At 35.5% G+C, this 13309-nt stretch overlaps 1 protein-coding gene across 3 annotated transcripts; it reads left to right on the forward strand.

Moving 5' to 3' along the window:
• Positions 1–290: 290 nt before the first annotated feature.
• On the forward strand, positions 291–12319 carry LOC129308084 (protein GIGANTEA-like). Of its 3 annotated transcripts, XM_054949086.1 has the most exons (16): positions 291–553; positions 933–995; positions 1106–1314; positions 2011–2082; positions 2247–2301; positions 2409–2551; positions 2666–2937; positions 3939–3994; positions 4887–5127; positions 5211–5361; positions 5824–6033; positions 6136–7680; positions 8849–8917; positions 9171–9389; positions 10762–10854; positions 11809–12319. In XM_054949086.1, the coding sequence occupies exons 3-16, from the start codon at positions 1228–1230 to the stop codon at positions 12118–12120; spliced, it is 3525 nt and encodes a 1174-aa protein (XP_054805061.1). In that variant the 5' UTR covers positions 291–553; positions 933–995; positions 1106–1227; the 3' UTR covers positions 12121–12319. The 3 variants fall into 3 exon arrangements, 2 of the variants coding, with proteins under 2 accessions (XP_054805061.1, XP_054805068.1); XM_054949093.1 differs by having other exon boundaries at positions 933–1314; XR_008592535.1 differs by lacking the exons at positions 9171–9389; positions 10762–10854; positions 11809–12319 and adding an exon at positions 8302–8420 and having other exon boundaries at positions 8849–8889.
• Positions 12320–13309: the final 990 nt, after the last annotated feature.

Below are 13309 nucleotides of genomic sequence, written 5' to 3' on the forward strand. Positions count from 1 at the left end.
TATTAATTTTCTTTAGAATTTTGTAAAATACCTTATGTATTAAAATATAAAAATTTTCAAGAAGTATCTTATATTTCAAAGGGGAAGAGTATTGAATTATTGATTGAGTGAGCTTTTATTTTGTTTTGTTTGGGACTTTGGGTAATGTATTAATGAATGATTTAGTTTATTGATTGACTATGGTGAATGTGTGAGTATGTATGTAATGACAAATGATGCATGTGCGTGCGAGGATGGATATAAATAGAAGCATGGATGGGTACTTCGAATACACTGTGGAGTAAGATGACGTGACACGGAGCCTCTAAGGCGAGAGGAAAATATCATCGCCACGTATGATCCCATTCCAAGCTTCTCAGCCCTCCTAAAGATCTTCTTTCTCCCTCTCCCACTACCTCTCAATCTTCAACCAAATTTTTCCATGCACCCAATTTTTTTCCCCTCAAATCACACTCCCAATTTTATTTGTCTCGCCCATTTTCCCGGATTCTCCGTCTCGTCCCCGAAATTTTACTTTCAACACAGATCAGTTCTGCAAACTACAACTGCACTGGTACTTATCATTATTTTTTTTCATTTTTTATTTCAATTTCTTTTGTTGCATATTTTTTTTGGGTGGGCGGATTGGTTGTTCTTCGTTTTGATTCTGCCTCCGGAGATGTTTTAAGATTTTTATTTATTTATTTATTTTTTTTGGGTTTCTCCCTGGTATTACTTTGAGCTGTGCTGAGATATTTAGGGGAGTATTCAGGTTCTGTTTTGAGTTTTTGAAAATAATCTTTGAACTGTTTGGTTGTCAAGAGAATTGCTTCATTCTCCATTTTGTTCGGCTCGAAGATTCTCGGCTTCGGTTGGGCTCTGTTTCTGATATATCTCCTTATTGATTCTGATATTTCAGAAGGGTAATTTATTCAGTTTTTCTGGGTTTGCAGTGAAATCAAACTTACGAAATCACAAGTGGCAAGACTTAGTCTGCTGAACAAATGCTATTTGTTGTAAGCTGCTGCAATTTTCAGGGAGATGCATTTTGCTGCGTTCTTTTTTTTTTTTCCGGTTTGAGAATGTTTTTGAAGTTTGATTTTGCTTTTTGTCTGTAAATGCTCAGGTAACAAAATATCTGTGCATCCTGCACGGGGAATGTTGAATTACGATATCTAAGTTTTGACTGGAAGCTGGTTTTGGTATTAAAGGCATAAGGAAATACCTAGGAACTAGATATTTCCTTCAATGGCTGCTTCTAGTGACAGGTGGATTGACCGCCTTCAGTTTTCTTCATTGTTCTGGCCTCCCCCACCGGATGGTCAACAAAGAAAGGTATGTTGTTATTGTTTATTGTTTCCTCAGCTATTCTCTTCTGAAGTACTTTTTTCCCCCTTATTCCAGGGTGGTGAATTATCAGTTGCACTATATGTTTTAGTAACCCAAAGTCTTTGCATGTCTTTACGTAGAATAATATTTCAATCTTAATGTTGGAGCATTTCATGGAGATTGGAGAAGAAAGGGATAATATCTCAAGGCCTTTTGATTATTTAAAAAATTCTGCATGTATATTTTTCAGAGAGACTGAATTAAAATGGTTCCATGTTTCTCAATATTTTATCACATGATTATTAATGTTTTGAATATTCCGAGTTAATATAAATTCTTTTGTAATCAAAGTGAAGAAAATATCCTTTCTCAAGAATAGTTACATCTTCAAATTACTTTTCTTATCTACTGATTTTGGCAATGGGTATTATTCTTCACAATTCATTGGACTCCTTTTTTTTTTTTTTTCCTGGAATAACCATTTATTTTGTTGCTTCATTTTGCAGTTTTGTTGCATGTTTTCTCATTGTGAAGTCATTAGATGTATATTATTAACATATCATAGTCATGAACCACTGGTGTCTTCTTCGTGATTTGTAACATAAATATTATCAGATGCTTATTTATGAATTCTTTCATCTTCTGCCATTGAAAAGCTCTCATTTCTTCATTATTGTGACATTTATGTCCACTTCTTGCTAGGATCAAATTACTGCCTATGTTGAGTACTTTGTTCAGTTTACATCAGAACAATTTCCTGAAGATATTGCTGAGGTATGACAAGTAAACCTTAGTTTATGGGCAAAACAAGAAATTGTAAAGAGAAAAATATACAACTTATACCACATATTCAATTCAAGGAAATTTTGGTTTCTTTGGGACCTAATAAAATGTGAGGGCTTGCATGAGATGCTAACTGGTTTGTGTTTTTCTGACAGTTGATCCGAAACCGATATCCTTCAAAGGAAATGATCCTCTTTGATGATGTTTTGGGTATTTATGCTTAAACTCATGTTAGTTACATTTTGTTGATTCAATGTGAATATTATTTCTTGGAATCTGTTTTATGTGCAATAACTTTTATATTTTCATGATTTCAGCGACTTTTGTCCTTCATCATCCAGAGCATGGGCATGCAGTTGTACTTCCAATTATTTCTTGCATTATTGATGGTATACTAGTCTATGATAAGACTAGCCCTCCATTTGCTTCTTTCATATCCTTAGTCTGCCCAGAAAGTGAGGTATAATCCCTTGGCTGAAATTCTGAAATTTTTTTAAGTAATTTGATTTATGGCCTATGTGTTGCTTGTCTGTTACACATTGGAGTTTCATTTAATTTTTGTCTCAATGTACAGAATGAATTCTCTGAACAATGGGCACTGGCGTGTGGTGAAATTTTGAGAATTTTAACTCATTACAATCGCCCCATATTCAAAATAGAAAGACAACACAGTGAAATTGAAAGAAGCACCAGTGGCAACCATGCAACGACAAGTAATCCTATTGATGGGGAATCTAACCGTTATTCCACACCACAGGAGAAGAAACCTATAAGGCCTCTGTCTCCTTGGATTACTGACATATTGCTGGCTGCACCCCTGGGAATTAGAAGTGACTATTTCCGGTGGTGAGTACTTTTATAAATATGAATTGACTTATGATTTGGTTTTTCCTTTTTTTGGTAAATCATCTAGGTTTGAGTGTTGCCTGCAAAAATGATTAGTTTTAAGGAGACAAAGGTAAATAATGCAGCTGGGCTTTTATTATTTAGCATGTTAGGCATCATTAGATTCTAGTAGATTAAGCTTTATTATTCAGAAAGTGTTTCATTTTGGCTTTAATGAAGTTTAATCATGTTATTCTCAATTCTCATAGAGCGAATAACTATGAATTCTTTAACTAGTTTGGTAAAAAATGTTTATTTTCTCTGATTAAGTATGGGATGGGAAAGGGTAGTGCTTTTGGCTTCCACTTGGTGTTTATTTTATCCCATGTTTTTTCTATATTTGGGGAGGTTAGGCATCAGTGGAGCATTCTGATCCTTCTGCTTTTTCTTTGTCCTTTTTGCCTTTTTTTTTATAAATATTTTATAGAGTTTGTATGGAGTTATTGCATTTTTTTTTCCCTGTTATGTTAAATGCCTTATCTTCCTCTCATTCACAATTGTAATTCTCTTTTCCGTTAAAAACATTCCATATCGGCAAACAGATTGATGCTGAAAGATGTTTTGTTAGAAGAGAAAAGTTGTTATCTTTCCTATGGTATTTTGGGGCAGGCAGGGTATGGGGCAAAAGAATACTTGCGGGTTGAATATGCTGCAGAAAGAATAAAAACCCACTGAATTATGAGACATGTACATGACAAAACATAACAGAATGGAGTGAGGACAAGTATTGAAAACCCACTATCCTGCCCCATTGCCATCCCTACTTGCTTGTCAGCTATAGATTTTTCTTCAGTATTGGAATAGTGATTTAGATTTGGTAGGCTTGAAGCGTAGTTCAATTTGTTTGATGCAAATATACATATCTTATATGCTCATTGTTGACACAAATGTGATCAATGGCTTGCTTACCCCTGGGATTTTAAGTACACTTCGATCCAATTTATATTTTCATGCATTGCCAGGTGCAGTGGTGTTATGGGTAAATATGCTGCAGGAGAACTCAAGCCACCTGCAGCTGGTAAGTTAACTCTTGATTTTGTTGTATTAAATGTTTTTCCATATCATTTCTTTACACAATAGTGTGTAAGACATTCATACTAAAATACTTAAGACGTTCTTGAGATAGTTGATTACTTGGTGCAATAGGAATAAATAAAAGCTAAGATGGGCGTTTTTCAACATAATTCCATAAAGCGTCCAGTACAGGACAAATGCTGAGATAGAAAAACATAGGGGACAAACATTAGAAACTACAAAAGGAATAAAATGTCTAACTTATAAAAAGAAAGAAATAATGGAAAATACCCACTTAATCACCAATCCCCTACTTTTTGGGGATAGTGACATTCATGCCTTATTTGGGTGTCCTTTGATTGGCATCAAAATTGGTGGCTCCAAAAAAGGACTATGGACATTGCTACATGTGGATTCTTTCCAAATGTGGATAGGCATGCAAATTCAAACATCTGCTGCTTTTATTCTTGTTACAGTGATCTTTGAATATTTTAAATTTTATTTTTCTTCTATCTTCTGTTTATATAATTGCACCTTGATACTCAATCTAAATAAGGATGGACTTTGCCTATAGTAAATCTCAATTTTGTCCCTCTATTCTGATTCTAATGACAAACTTAAAAATACTGGGAACTCTCTGGACCAATTCACCTAAAAATATAAAAATAAAATGCACTTGGAACACATGTAGGAGTTTCACATGCACGCACAGATACACTCATCATTTTCATTAATCATCTGGAAACAAATCGGTTGGTAATTTTCCCCAATAAAACTAGATTATTTATTAGTGTTGTCATGACATTTTTAATATTTATGTTGTTAATATGTAGGATTTCTCTATCAGATTTGTTAATATCAATTCTTTTTTTTCTTTTTTTTTTAAATTGCTCTAGCTTCTTCTTGTGGTTCTGGAAAACATCCTCAGCTCATGCCGTCAACTCCTAGGTGGGCTGTGGCCAATGGTGCTGGTGTTATATTAAGTGTTTGTGATGAAGAAGTTGCTCGCTATGAGACTGCTACTTTAACAGCAGCAGCTGTCCCCGCTCTTTTACTTCCTCCTCCCACAACGGCTTTGGATGAGCATCTTGTTGCAGGATTACCAGCTCTTGAACCATATGCACGTTTATTTCATAGGTTATCCTAAACCCTATACCTTTTTTGGTTATTGGTCCTTGAGTTCGCTTATCTCACTAAGCCTGCATGTCTAATTTATGTAGATACTATGCCATTGCTACTCCAAGTGCCACACAAAGACTACTCCTTGGATTGCTAGAAGCTCCCCCATCATGGGCTCCAGATGCACTTGATGCTGCTGTGCAGCTTGTGGAGCTTCTTCGAGCTGCTGAAGATTATGCTTCTGGCATTAGGGTAAGCTGTATAAATTTGATATGCTGAGGCAGCAAAAAATATGCTTTGATGCTAAATTGGTGATCAGTTTTCAGCATTATAGAAGATAGGCTATTATATCTCAACTTTATTGCAAAGCCTTATTGCCTAGACACAAGATTTTGGCATTTACTTAAAAGATTAAATTACACATAGCTCCTCTGAGTTTTGCTAAAATTATTATGGACCTCCCTTGAAAATAAATTAGGCTACACTTCAGTCCAATTTTAATATTCTACTAAAATACCCCGATTAATTTAGATACATTTTCAAACTAAAACAACCTTTTACATATTATGGAGGGTATTTTTGCACGGAAAAAAGTAAAGTTCGACTAAAGTATGTATCCTGAAATAGATGGGAGGCAAGCTATGGTGGTTTTTAATGCTTTCATTTTAATTGTATATTAACTAATGCATTATTTTATTTTAAATGGTAATGCAGCTTCCTAGAAATTGGATGCATTTGCATTTCTTGCGTGCTATAGGGACTGCAATGTCCATGAGAGCTGTTATAGCTGCTGATGCTGCAGCTGCTTTGCTTTTCCGCATCCTTTCACAACCTGCATTACTTTTTCCTCCACTTAGGCAAGTTGATGGAGTTGAAGTTCAGCATGAACCTTTGGGTGGTTACGTTTCATCCTATAGAAAGCAGGTATTGTTCAACTTTATTAGCTAACAAATCCTTTTTTATATTTGGCTTTGATGATGGTTTTGCAAGTATATTGAAAATATTATGATTTTTGTTGTTGATCAGATAGAAGTTCCTGCAGCTGAAGCTACTATTGAGGCTACTGCCCAAGGCATTGCATCAATGCTTTGTGCCCATGGGCCTGAGGTTGAATGGAGAATCTGTACCATCTGGGAAGCAGCTTATGGTCTGATTCCTTTGAGTTCCTCAGCCGTTGATCTTCCAGAAATTGTTGTTGCTACTCCATTGCAACCTCCCATACTTTCATGGAATTTGTTTATACCTCTTCTTAAGGTCTTGGAATATCTTCCTTGTGGCAGTCCCTCTGAAGCTTGTCTAATGAAAATATTTGTTGCTACGGTTGAAGCTATTCTTAAGAGGACATTTCCATCTGAGCCATCCAGAGAACATAACAGAAAAACTAGATACTTCTCTGGAATGGGGTCTGCTTCCAAAAACCTTGCTGTGGCAGAACTTCGTACTATGATCCATTCACTCTTTTTAGAATCATGTGCGTCTGTAGAACTTGCTTCTCGTCTACTTTTTGTTGTTTTAACAGTTTGTGTTAGTCACGAAGCACGATACAAGAGAAGTGAGAAACCAAGAGGTGAAGATAATTCTTTGACACAGGAAAGCATTGGGGACTTGCAAGCAATATCTGAAAGTCGGAAAGAAGCAAATAATAAGTTCAAGAAACAAGGTCCTGTAGCAGCATTTGATTCCTATGTTTTAGCTGCTGTATGTGCTCTTGCCTGTGAGCTTCAGTTGTTCCCTTTGGTTTCAGCAGGGAGCAACCATTCAACTTCCAACAATTTACAAGATGGACCCAAGCCTGTTGAGGTAAATGAATCGTCACATGATTTGCGAAGTGGTATAAATTCAGCAATACGCCACACTCGCAGAATTTTAACAATTCTAGAGGCACTGTTTTCATTGAAGCCATCTTCTGTTGGCACTCCATGGAGTCACAGCTCAAATGAAATAGTTGCCGCAGCAATGGTTGCTGCCCATGTTTCTGAACTATTCAGACAGTCAAAAGCTTGTATGCATGCTCTGTCTGTTTTGATGCGGTGCAAATGGGACAATGAAATTCACTCTAGGGCATCGTCCTTATACAATCTCATAGACATTCACAGCAAAACAGTTGCAGCCTTTGTTAACAGGGCAGAGCCATTGGAAGCAAACTTAGTTCATGCATCTATTTGGAAGGGTTCCCTTGTTCCTTCAAATAGTGAAAGGCAAAATCAATCTGAAAACACTCGCGGCTTTGATCCTGGGCAGACATCTGTCTCTCCTTCTCAGGAGGATTTAGCCCCTTCTGAACCTAATCATGAATCTGCAAAAACTTCATACTCAAATGAAGCATCAGGTTATGCATTGGGTAAGGGTATCACTAGTTTCTCATTGGATGCCTCAGATCTAGCCAACTTCCTTACCATGGACAGGTATATAGGATTTAATTGCAGCACACAAATATTTCTGCGATCCATGCTGGCAGAGAAACGAGAGTTATGTTTCTCAGTTGTGTCATTGCTATGGCACAAATTAATTGCATCTCCTGAAACACAACCTTGCGTGGAAAGCACTTCTGCCCAACAGGGATGGAGACAGGTATCCTTTCACTGATTTAGCAATTACTCATTCTCTGCTTGTGTTCGAAATTTGCAAGAATTTATGGTTTTCATGATTTAACAATATTTAATAGTCATATATGAATTAGACTCTTGAAGTTTTAGATGAGGATAAAAGAGGTATATCCTTTGTACACAGGAAGGATAAAAAAGACAACCTAAGCCCAAACTTTCAAAGCAATTTCTTAGCAAGGAATTGATCATTTCCTTGTGCAACATCATAAATATATTCTCACACTAGAAAGCTCTCCTTGTCATCACAAATGCTTTCATGCATAGGGTCAATTGTCCACATTAAAAACAGAAAGGAGCAGCATGCCAGAAACAATTTGCAACTAAGACCAGATATATCCTTAAGTGATTGACTATTTCAAATATTTAAGCATGGTTCATGGCACAAGCCCACTTAAACCTTGTGATGGGCCTCTAGTCTAACTAGATTATTAGATGGTGGTAGGGATTAAAATAACATGACATTTCCCGCACCGAGTGCTACAAGTTGTTTAATGGGGTACTTAAATGAGGCGTTCTCATTGCTTAATAACTAGCTTTTAGGAGAGGTTTTCTCACTCCCATTTGGATGCTGATCGTTTGATATCAGATCTAGTGGTTAGTGGCTTCCAAAAGGACTCTTTGTGAAGGATTCTGATCTAGGGATGGACGAGTAAAGTGTTATCAGGACGTCAACTTTCTGAGGGTAGTCAATTGATAGGGACCAAGGTAGTATGAAATGCTTTAGTTTTATATTGAGTAGTATGAGTTTCTGAATGGAATGCTTAATTAGGGTGGTTTCCCCATCTCAATTGTTATCTTTTTGGGAAGGGGTTTTTCCCTTTACTTTGGTGCCAATCAGATTGTAGCAAATAATGATGGCAAGAATAGCTTCTGAACTCTTGATTAAAGTTGATTTCTTATTGAGGAACTGAGTTTTGCAAAAGCTACTAAGAGAAGGTTTTGGAATGGTTTTTATTGATAGTCAAAACATATCTAGGTTTTCTCAATGATATAAAGAGATCCAGTAGTGATGTGTCAAGGATATTTATAGATGTAAGTTTTTTATATGCTTTAGCGTTTCTGAGGAAGTCTTAAGTCTTGTTTATATAATTTTTTTTCAGTGAAATGATGCATCATTGATAATTTTTATGTAGGTTGTTGATGCATTATGCAATGTTGTATCAGCATCACCAACGAAAGCAGCTACAGCAATTGTGCTTCAGGTTCAGATTTTTCCATCAGTTTGCAAAATAGTTTCTTGAATTTTAACTCTGGCACTGACTTTGACACTTCTTCTGTTTAGATACAACTATTACATGGCACTTTTCAACTTTTCAGAATTACTTTTCAACTTTCTATGCTTAGAAATGTCAAATATCTCCTGCTGGGGATTTCATCTGATTTTCAATTCAACAGCTTGTTTTTTCATTACTATTGTTTTAATATAATCACTTTCCTGTGCTTCTTGTTTGTCAGGCGGAGAGGGAATTGCAGCCCTGGATTGCTAGAGATGATGATGTAGGACAGAGGATGTGGAGAATTAATCAGCGAATTGTAAAGTTGATTGTGGAACTAATGAGGAATCATGATAATGCCGAATCAATGGTAATTGTAGCTAGTGCATCGGATTTTCTACTTAGAGCCACTGATGGGATGCTGGTTGATGGAGAAGCTTGCACTTTACCCCAGTTGGAGGTAGTATTTTAAATGATTTACTTCACTCTATCTTCTCAATTGCTGAAAGTATCATACGTGCAATAGTTTTACCTGTAATACAAAGTCAATAATCTTCTTGATGACTGCATGGCAGTAGAACTTTGTTTTATGTGTTGTTTTTTGTTTATATTATAAATTTAGTTAATCATTAGAGTCAAAAGGTTTCTATCTGAGTAGGAGTAAGACGGAATATTTATATTGTAAATTTGGTAAGAGACAAGTCAACAGTAATTTGGAAGTGAAATTGGGAGATCAAATTATACCTCAAGTGGAAAAGTTTAGATATTTGGGAGCCATTATTCAAAATAATGGCAAAATCAGTGGGGATATTTCACATAGGATTCAAGCTGGGTGGTTTAATTGGAGTAAAGCTAAAGGAGTTATTTGCGACCATAAGGTGCCTGATAAACTTAAAGGAAAGTTTTATCGTACTGCTATCAGACCGGCCATGTTATATAGTAGTGAATGTTGGGCTCTGACGGGATAGCAAGAGCATAAAGTTGGAGTAGCAGAGATAAGAATGTTACAATGGATGTGTGGACATACACGTAAAGATAAAATTCGAAATGAGCACATACGCGAAAAAGTGAGGGTAGCACCTATTGAGAAAAAATGGTAGAAAATCAGTTGAGATGGTTTGGGCATGTACAAAGAAGACCACGGGAGGCACCAGTGAGAAGAGTGGAATATATAACTTTGAGCCTGATTAAGAGGGGCAGAGGAAGGCTTAAGAGAACACTCTTGGAAGTTGTTGAATGCGATCTCTTAATTAAAAATATTCCTAAAAGCTTGATAAATAATAGAGTACAATGGCATCTTGCAATCTATATAGCTGACCCTACCTAGTGGGATAAAGGCTTGTTGTTGTTGTTGTTGTATTTGTATCATATAATGCTAATTTGCCAGTTCACATATTATTCTGTCATAGATGCTGGCATCTGTTAATTTTTGCCATTTTGTACATAACACGTCCATACACGTTGTCAACATTTTTCTTAAATGTGGTTCCCTAATTTGATATTGTGGATCTAGGAGCTTTTTATTTTAATGGATTTCTTGTCAGAGATAAAAGAACAGATACTTTTTTATGCTGCAGTACTACTGAGTTATTGAATAAGCATTCAATTGTAGTTTCTTTGCTTCCTCCTGAGGCTTTTAACGCAAAAATTTCCAGTTACCGATGTTAAGAAGATATTACTGGCTTAATTCTAGTGTTCAATATGGGCACAATTTGTTGGATTAAATGGCTTTGAAATTTCTTTATTTTTCTTTTTCAAGGGTGGAGGCTGTTGTGGAGTTCATTCTTTGGTTTTTACTGATATTCATATTCTTTCTTGATAAAATTGACCAGCTATTGGAAGCTACAGCTAGGGCAGTTCAGCCAGTCCTGGAGTTCGGAGAATCTGGACTCGCAGTGGCAGGTGGCCTCTCAAACCTGTTGAAGGTAAATGAAACTTCCCTTTTTGACACTTCCGGTTAAACTATGCCCGTGTTGAATGATGTTCCTCTGGTTGAACATTGCAAATCTGGCTTTGATTAGGTACTGCATTTATGAGTTACTAGTTAACTAACTCACCTCTGAATCTCTCATGACTGAAAGTTAATGATAGTTTGAGTCAAACAACACTATATAACCTAATTTCACATGCCACTACACTACTTTATCATTACTTAAATATAATGTTGTAGGAGACTTGTATTCCACTCTCTCTGTTCTAGTTTATAAGGCACTTTTGGAGGTGATCTGTATCTTAAAATATAAGATACTTTGACAAAAATAAGGTTTCATTAATTATACTTGTTCTGATATCACCCTTACCTCATTATATATTTTATCACTATTCAATGTTTCACAAATAAGATCAGATTCTTAGCTAAGTCCTGTCATTCTTTTGGCAATGCTTTGTACACCTTTGATAAAAAAACCAGCATTCTTATGGAGGTAGTTGATGAAAGATTTATTTTTACTTCATATCCTGATTTTGTACTCATTTTGAGTTAGTTATATATTCCCGTATTCATTTTAAAAAAAAAGTTTATAGTAAATTAAGGGTATTTTTTGAAATTTATAGATATATATATATATTAAGATCTAAAGTGTATTTGATTAATTTTATTGATATGTATAATTTTGCCAAAAACTCTCTTATAATTTGGGATAGAGAGAGTGTATCATCTAGTATAATGCTAATACATCAAGTAGCAGGTGGGTCTCAGTCTGTTTGATTTGGACTCTTTACCCCCCTCATGAATAAGAGCATTAAAATGCAGCATTTTTAGAGAATCAAGAAATTTTTGTTAGATTCTCTAAACCAAGTCCAAACCTTTTTATTCAGAAATCAATGTAGTCTAAGGCCAGACTTTAAATTTTCACCTGATTTGGTTCCTGTGCATGCAGTGTCGCCTACCAGCTACTGTTCAATGCCTTTCTCATCCCAGTGCACTTGTAAGGGCTCTGAGCACATCAGTACTTAGAGATATATTGCACACCGGCTCAATCAGACCCAGCCCTAGCCCTAAATTAGCAAGAATAGATGGCATGCAGAACCCTAACTCCTCCTATCATTTTTTCAATATGTATGTGATTGATTGGCAAGCTGATGTAGAAAAATGCTTGTCTTGGGAAGCTCACAGCCGTCTTTCCAATGGAATGTCTATTGAGTTTCTTCATGCAGCTGCCAAAGAATTAGACTGTACTATTTCCTTGTGAGACTAAACTATGTAGAGCTGTTTTCTCATAGTTTATGTCAATTTTTATGCTATTTTGTAGGGACACAAGTTATTCGTGCTTTGAAACTTATGGGTTTGCAAGTATTGGTGGTAGCCATTCTAGTTATGTTGCTTCAGTTACTCTGTGTCTTGTTTTCTGACACCATGGTGAAACCTAGTTCTGCTGCTTTCCATTTCAACTTCCCTCTACTTCACTTTCACTTCTATTTTTGGACCGTCAAATTTATTTATTTACATGAACTTCAATTTGACTAATTTTGGACCACTTTGGTTTTCATGCTTCAAATTTGATCTGATGGCCAAGTGTAGTAGGGAGGTGAAGTAAAGATGGATTGAAATAGAGAGAAGCCTATTTGAATGAAACTTTCGTATAAACCAGACCAGGCTTTCTCATCAGGTTGGGGATTGGCATGCAACTATATCGGGTTAATTTCTGTTTTGTTGTTGTCGTTTTGCTATTGTGTTTTGGGTTTAATGTGGACTAGTACTACAACAACACTGGGCTGAAAACCTTGGATTTTAATAGCCTAAAGCTTGCACCTTCGTAAAAATTAGTCCCAGTCCTATATGTAAATTATATTTTTGATGGATTTGATGTTTTTTTAATAAGTTATTTTGCGTGAAAAAGATTATTAATTATTTTTTAATTTTATCCTTTTATAATTTTTTACGAGTAGGGTGAAATTTTGCGTATAAGAGATAAAGTATTTTTGAAGATAATGTATATAACAAGGGTATATTTAGAAATTTTTCTTTTCAAATAATATAAGTAATTTAACTACTTTTTATTGATTCTGATGAGATGGTTAAAAGTGATTGATATATAAGACCGGAAAGGAGTATGGCAGAGCATGCACTTATGCATCCCAATGTTTAAACAAAATCAATAATTTACGTGGTGCAATGAAGAAGATTGATTAATAATCCGTACTTAATACATGGTAACATAATTGATAATGAATAAATTTACAAATTAACTAAGATAGAGTAGTTATTTGACATTCTAACTTGAAACGTAGGCCTAGTGATGCTATTAGGTCCCTTTAATTCTCATTTTGTAACCTGTTTTATGCGCACAAAAAAAAACTTAAAATATAGAAAAATTGAAACATGTACTAGAAAAGAGAAATGAAATGCCCCAAAGCTTTCATAGAAAAAAAACAATCCTA

Source organism: Prosopis cineraria, unplaced genomic scaffold (genome assembly GCF_029017545.1).
Source record: "Prosopis cineraria cultivar Desert tree isolate PC_DT_omini unplaced genomic scaffold, ASM2901754v1 PC1, whole genome shotgun sequence".
Classification (NCBI taxonomy): domain Eukaryota; kingdom Viridiplantae; phylum Streptophyta; class Magnoliopsida; order Fabales; family Fabaceae; genus Prosopis; species Prosopis cineraria.

Excerpts from the sequence above, each read along its gene's own strand:
- LOC129308084 (XM_054949093.1), top strand. The coding sequence starts at position 1,228 with ATGGCTGCTTCTAGTGACAGGTGGATTGACCGCCTTCAGTTTTCTTCA. Across the intron at positions 1,315-2,010 it reads CGGATGGTCAACAAAGAAAG|GATCAAATTACTGCCTATGT; the intron begins GTATGTTGTTAT and ends ACTTCTTGCTAG. Across the intron at positions 5,128-5,210 it reads TATGCACGTTTATTTCATAG|ATACTATGCCATTGCTACTC; the intron begins GTTATCCTAAAC and ends TAATTTATGTAG.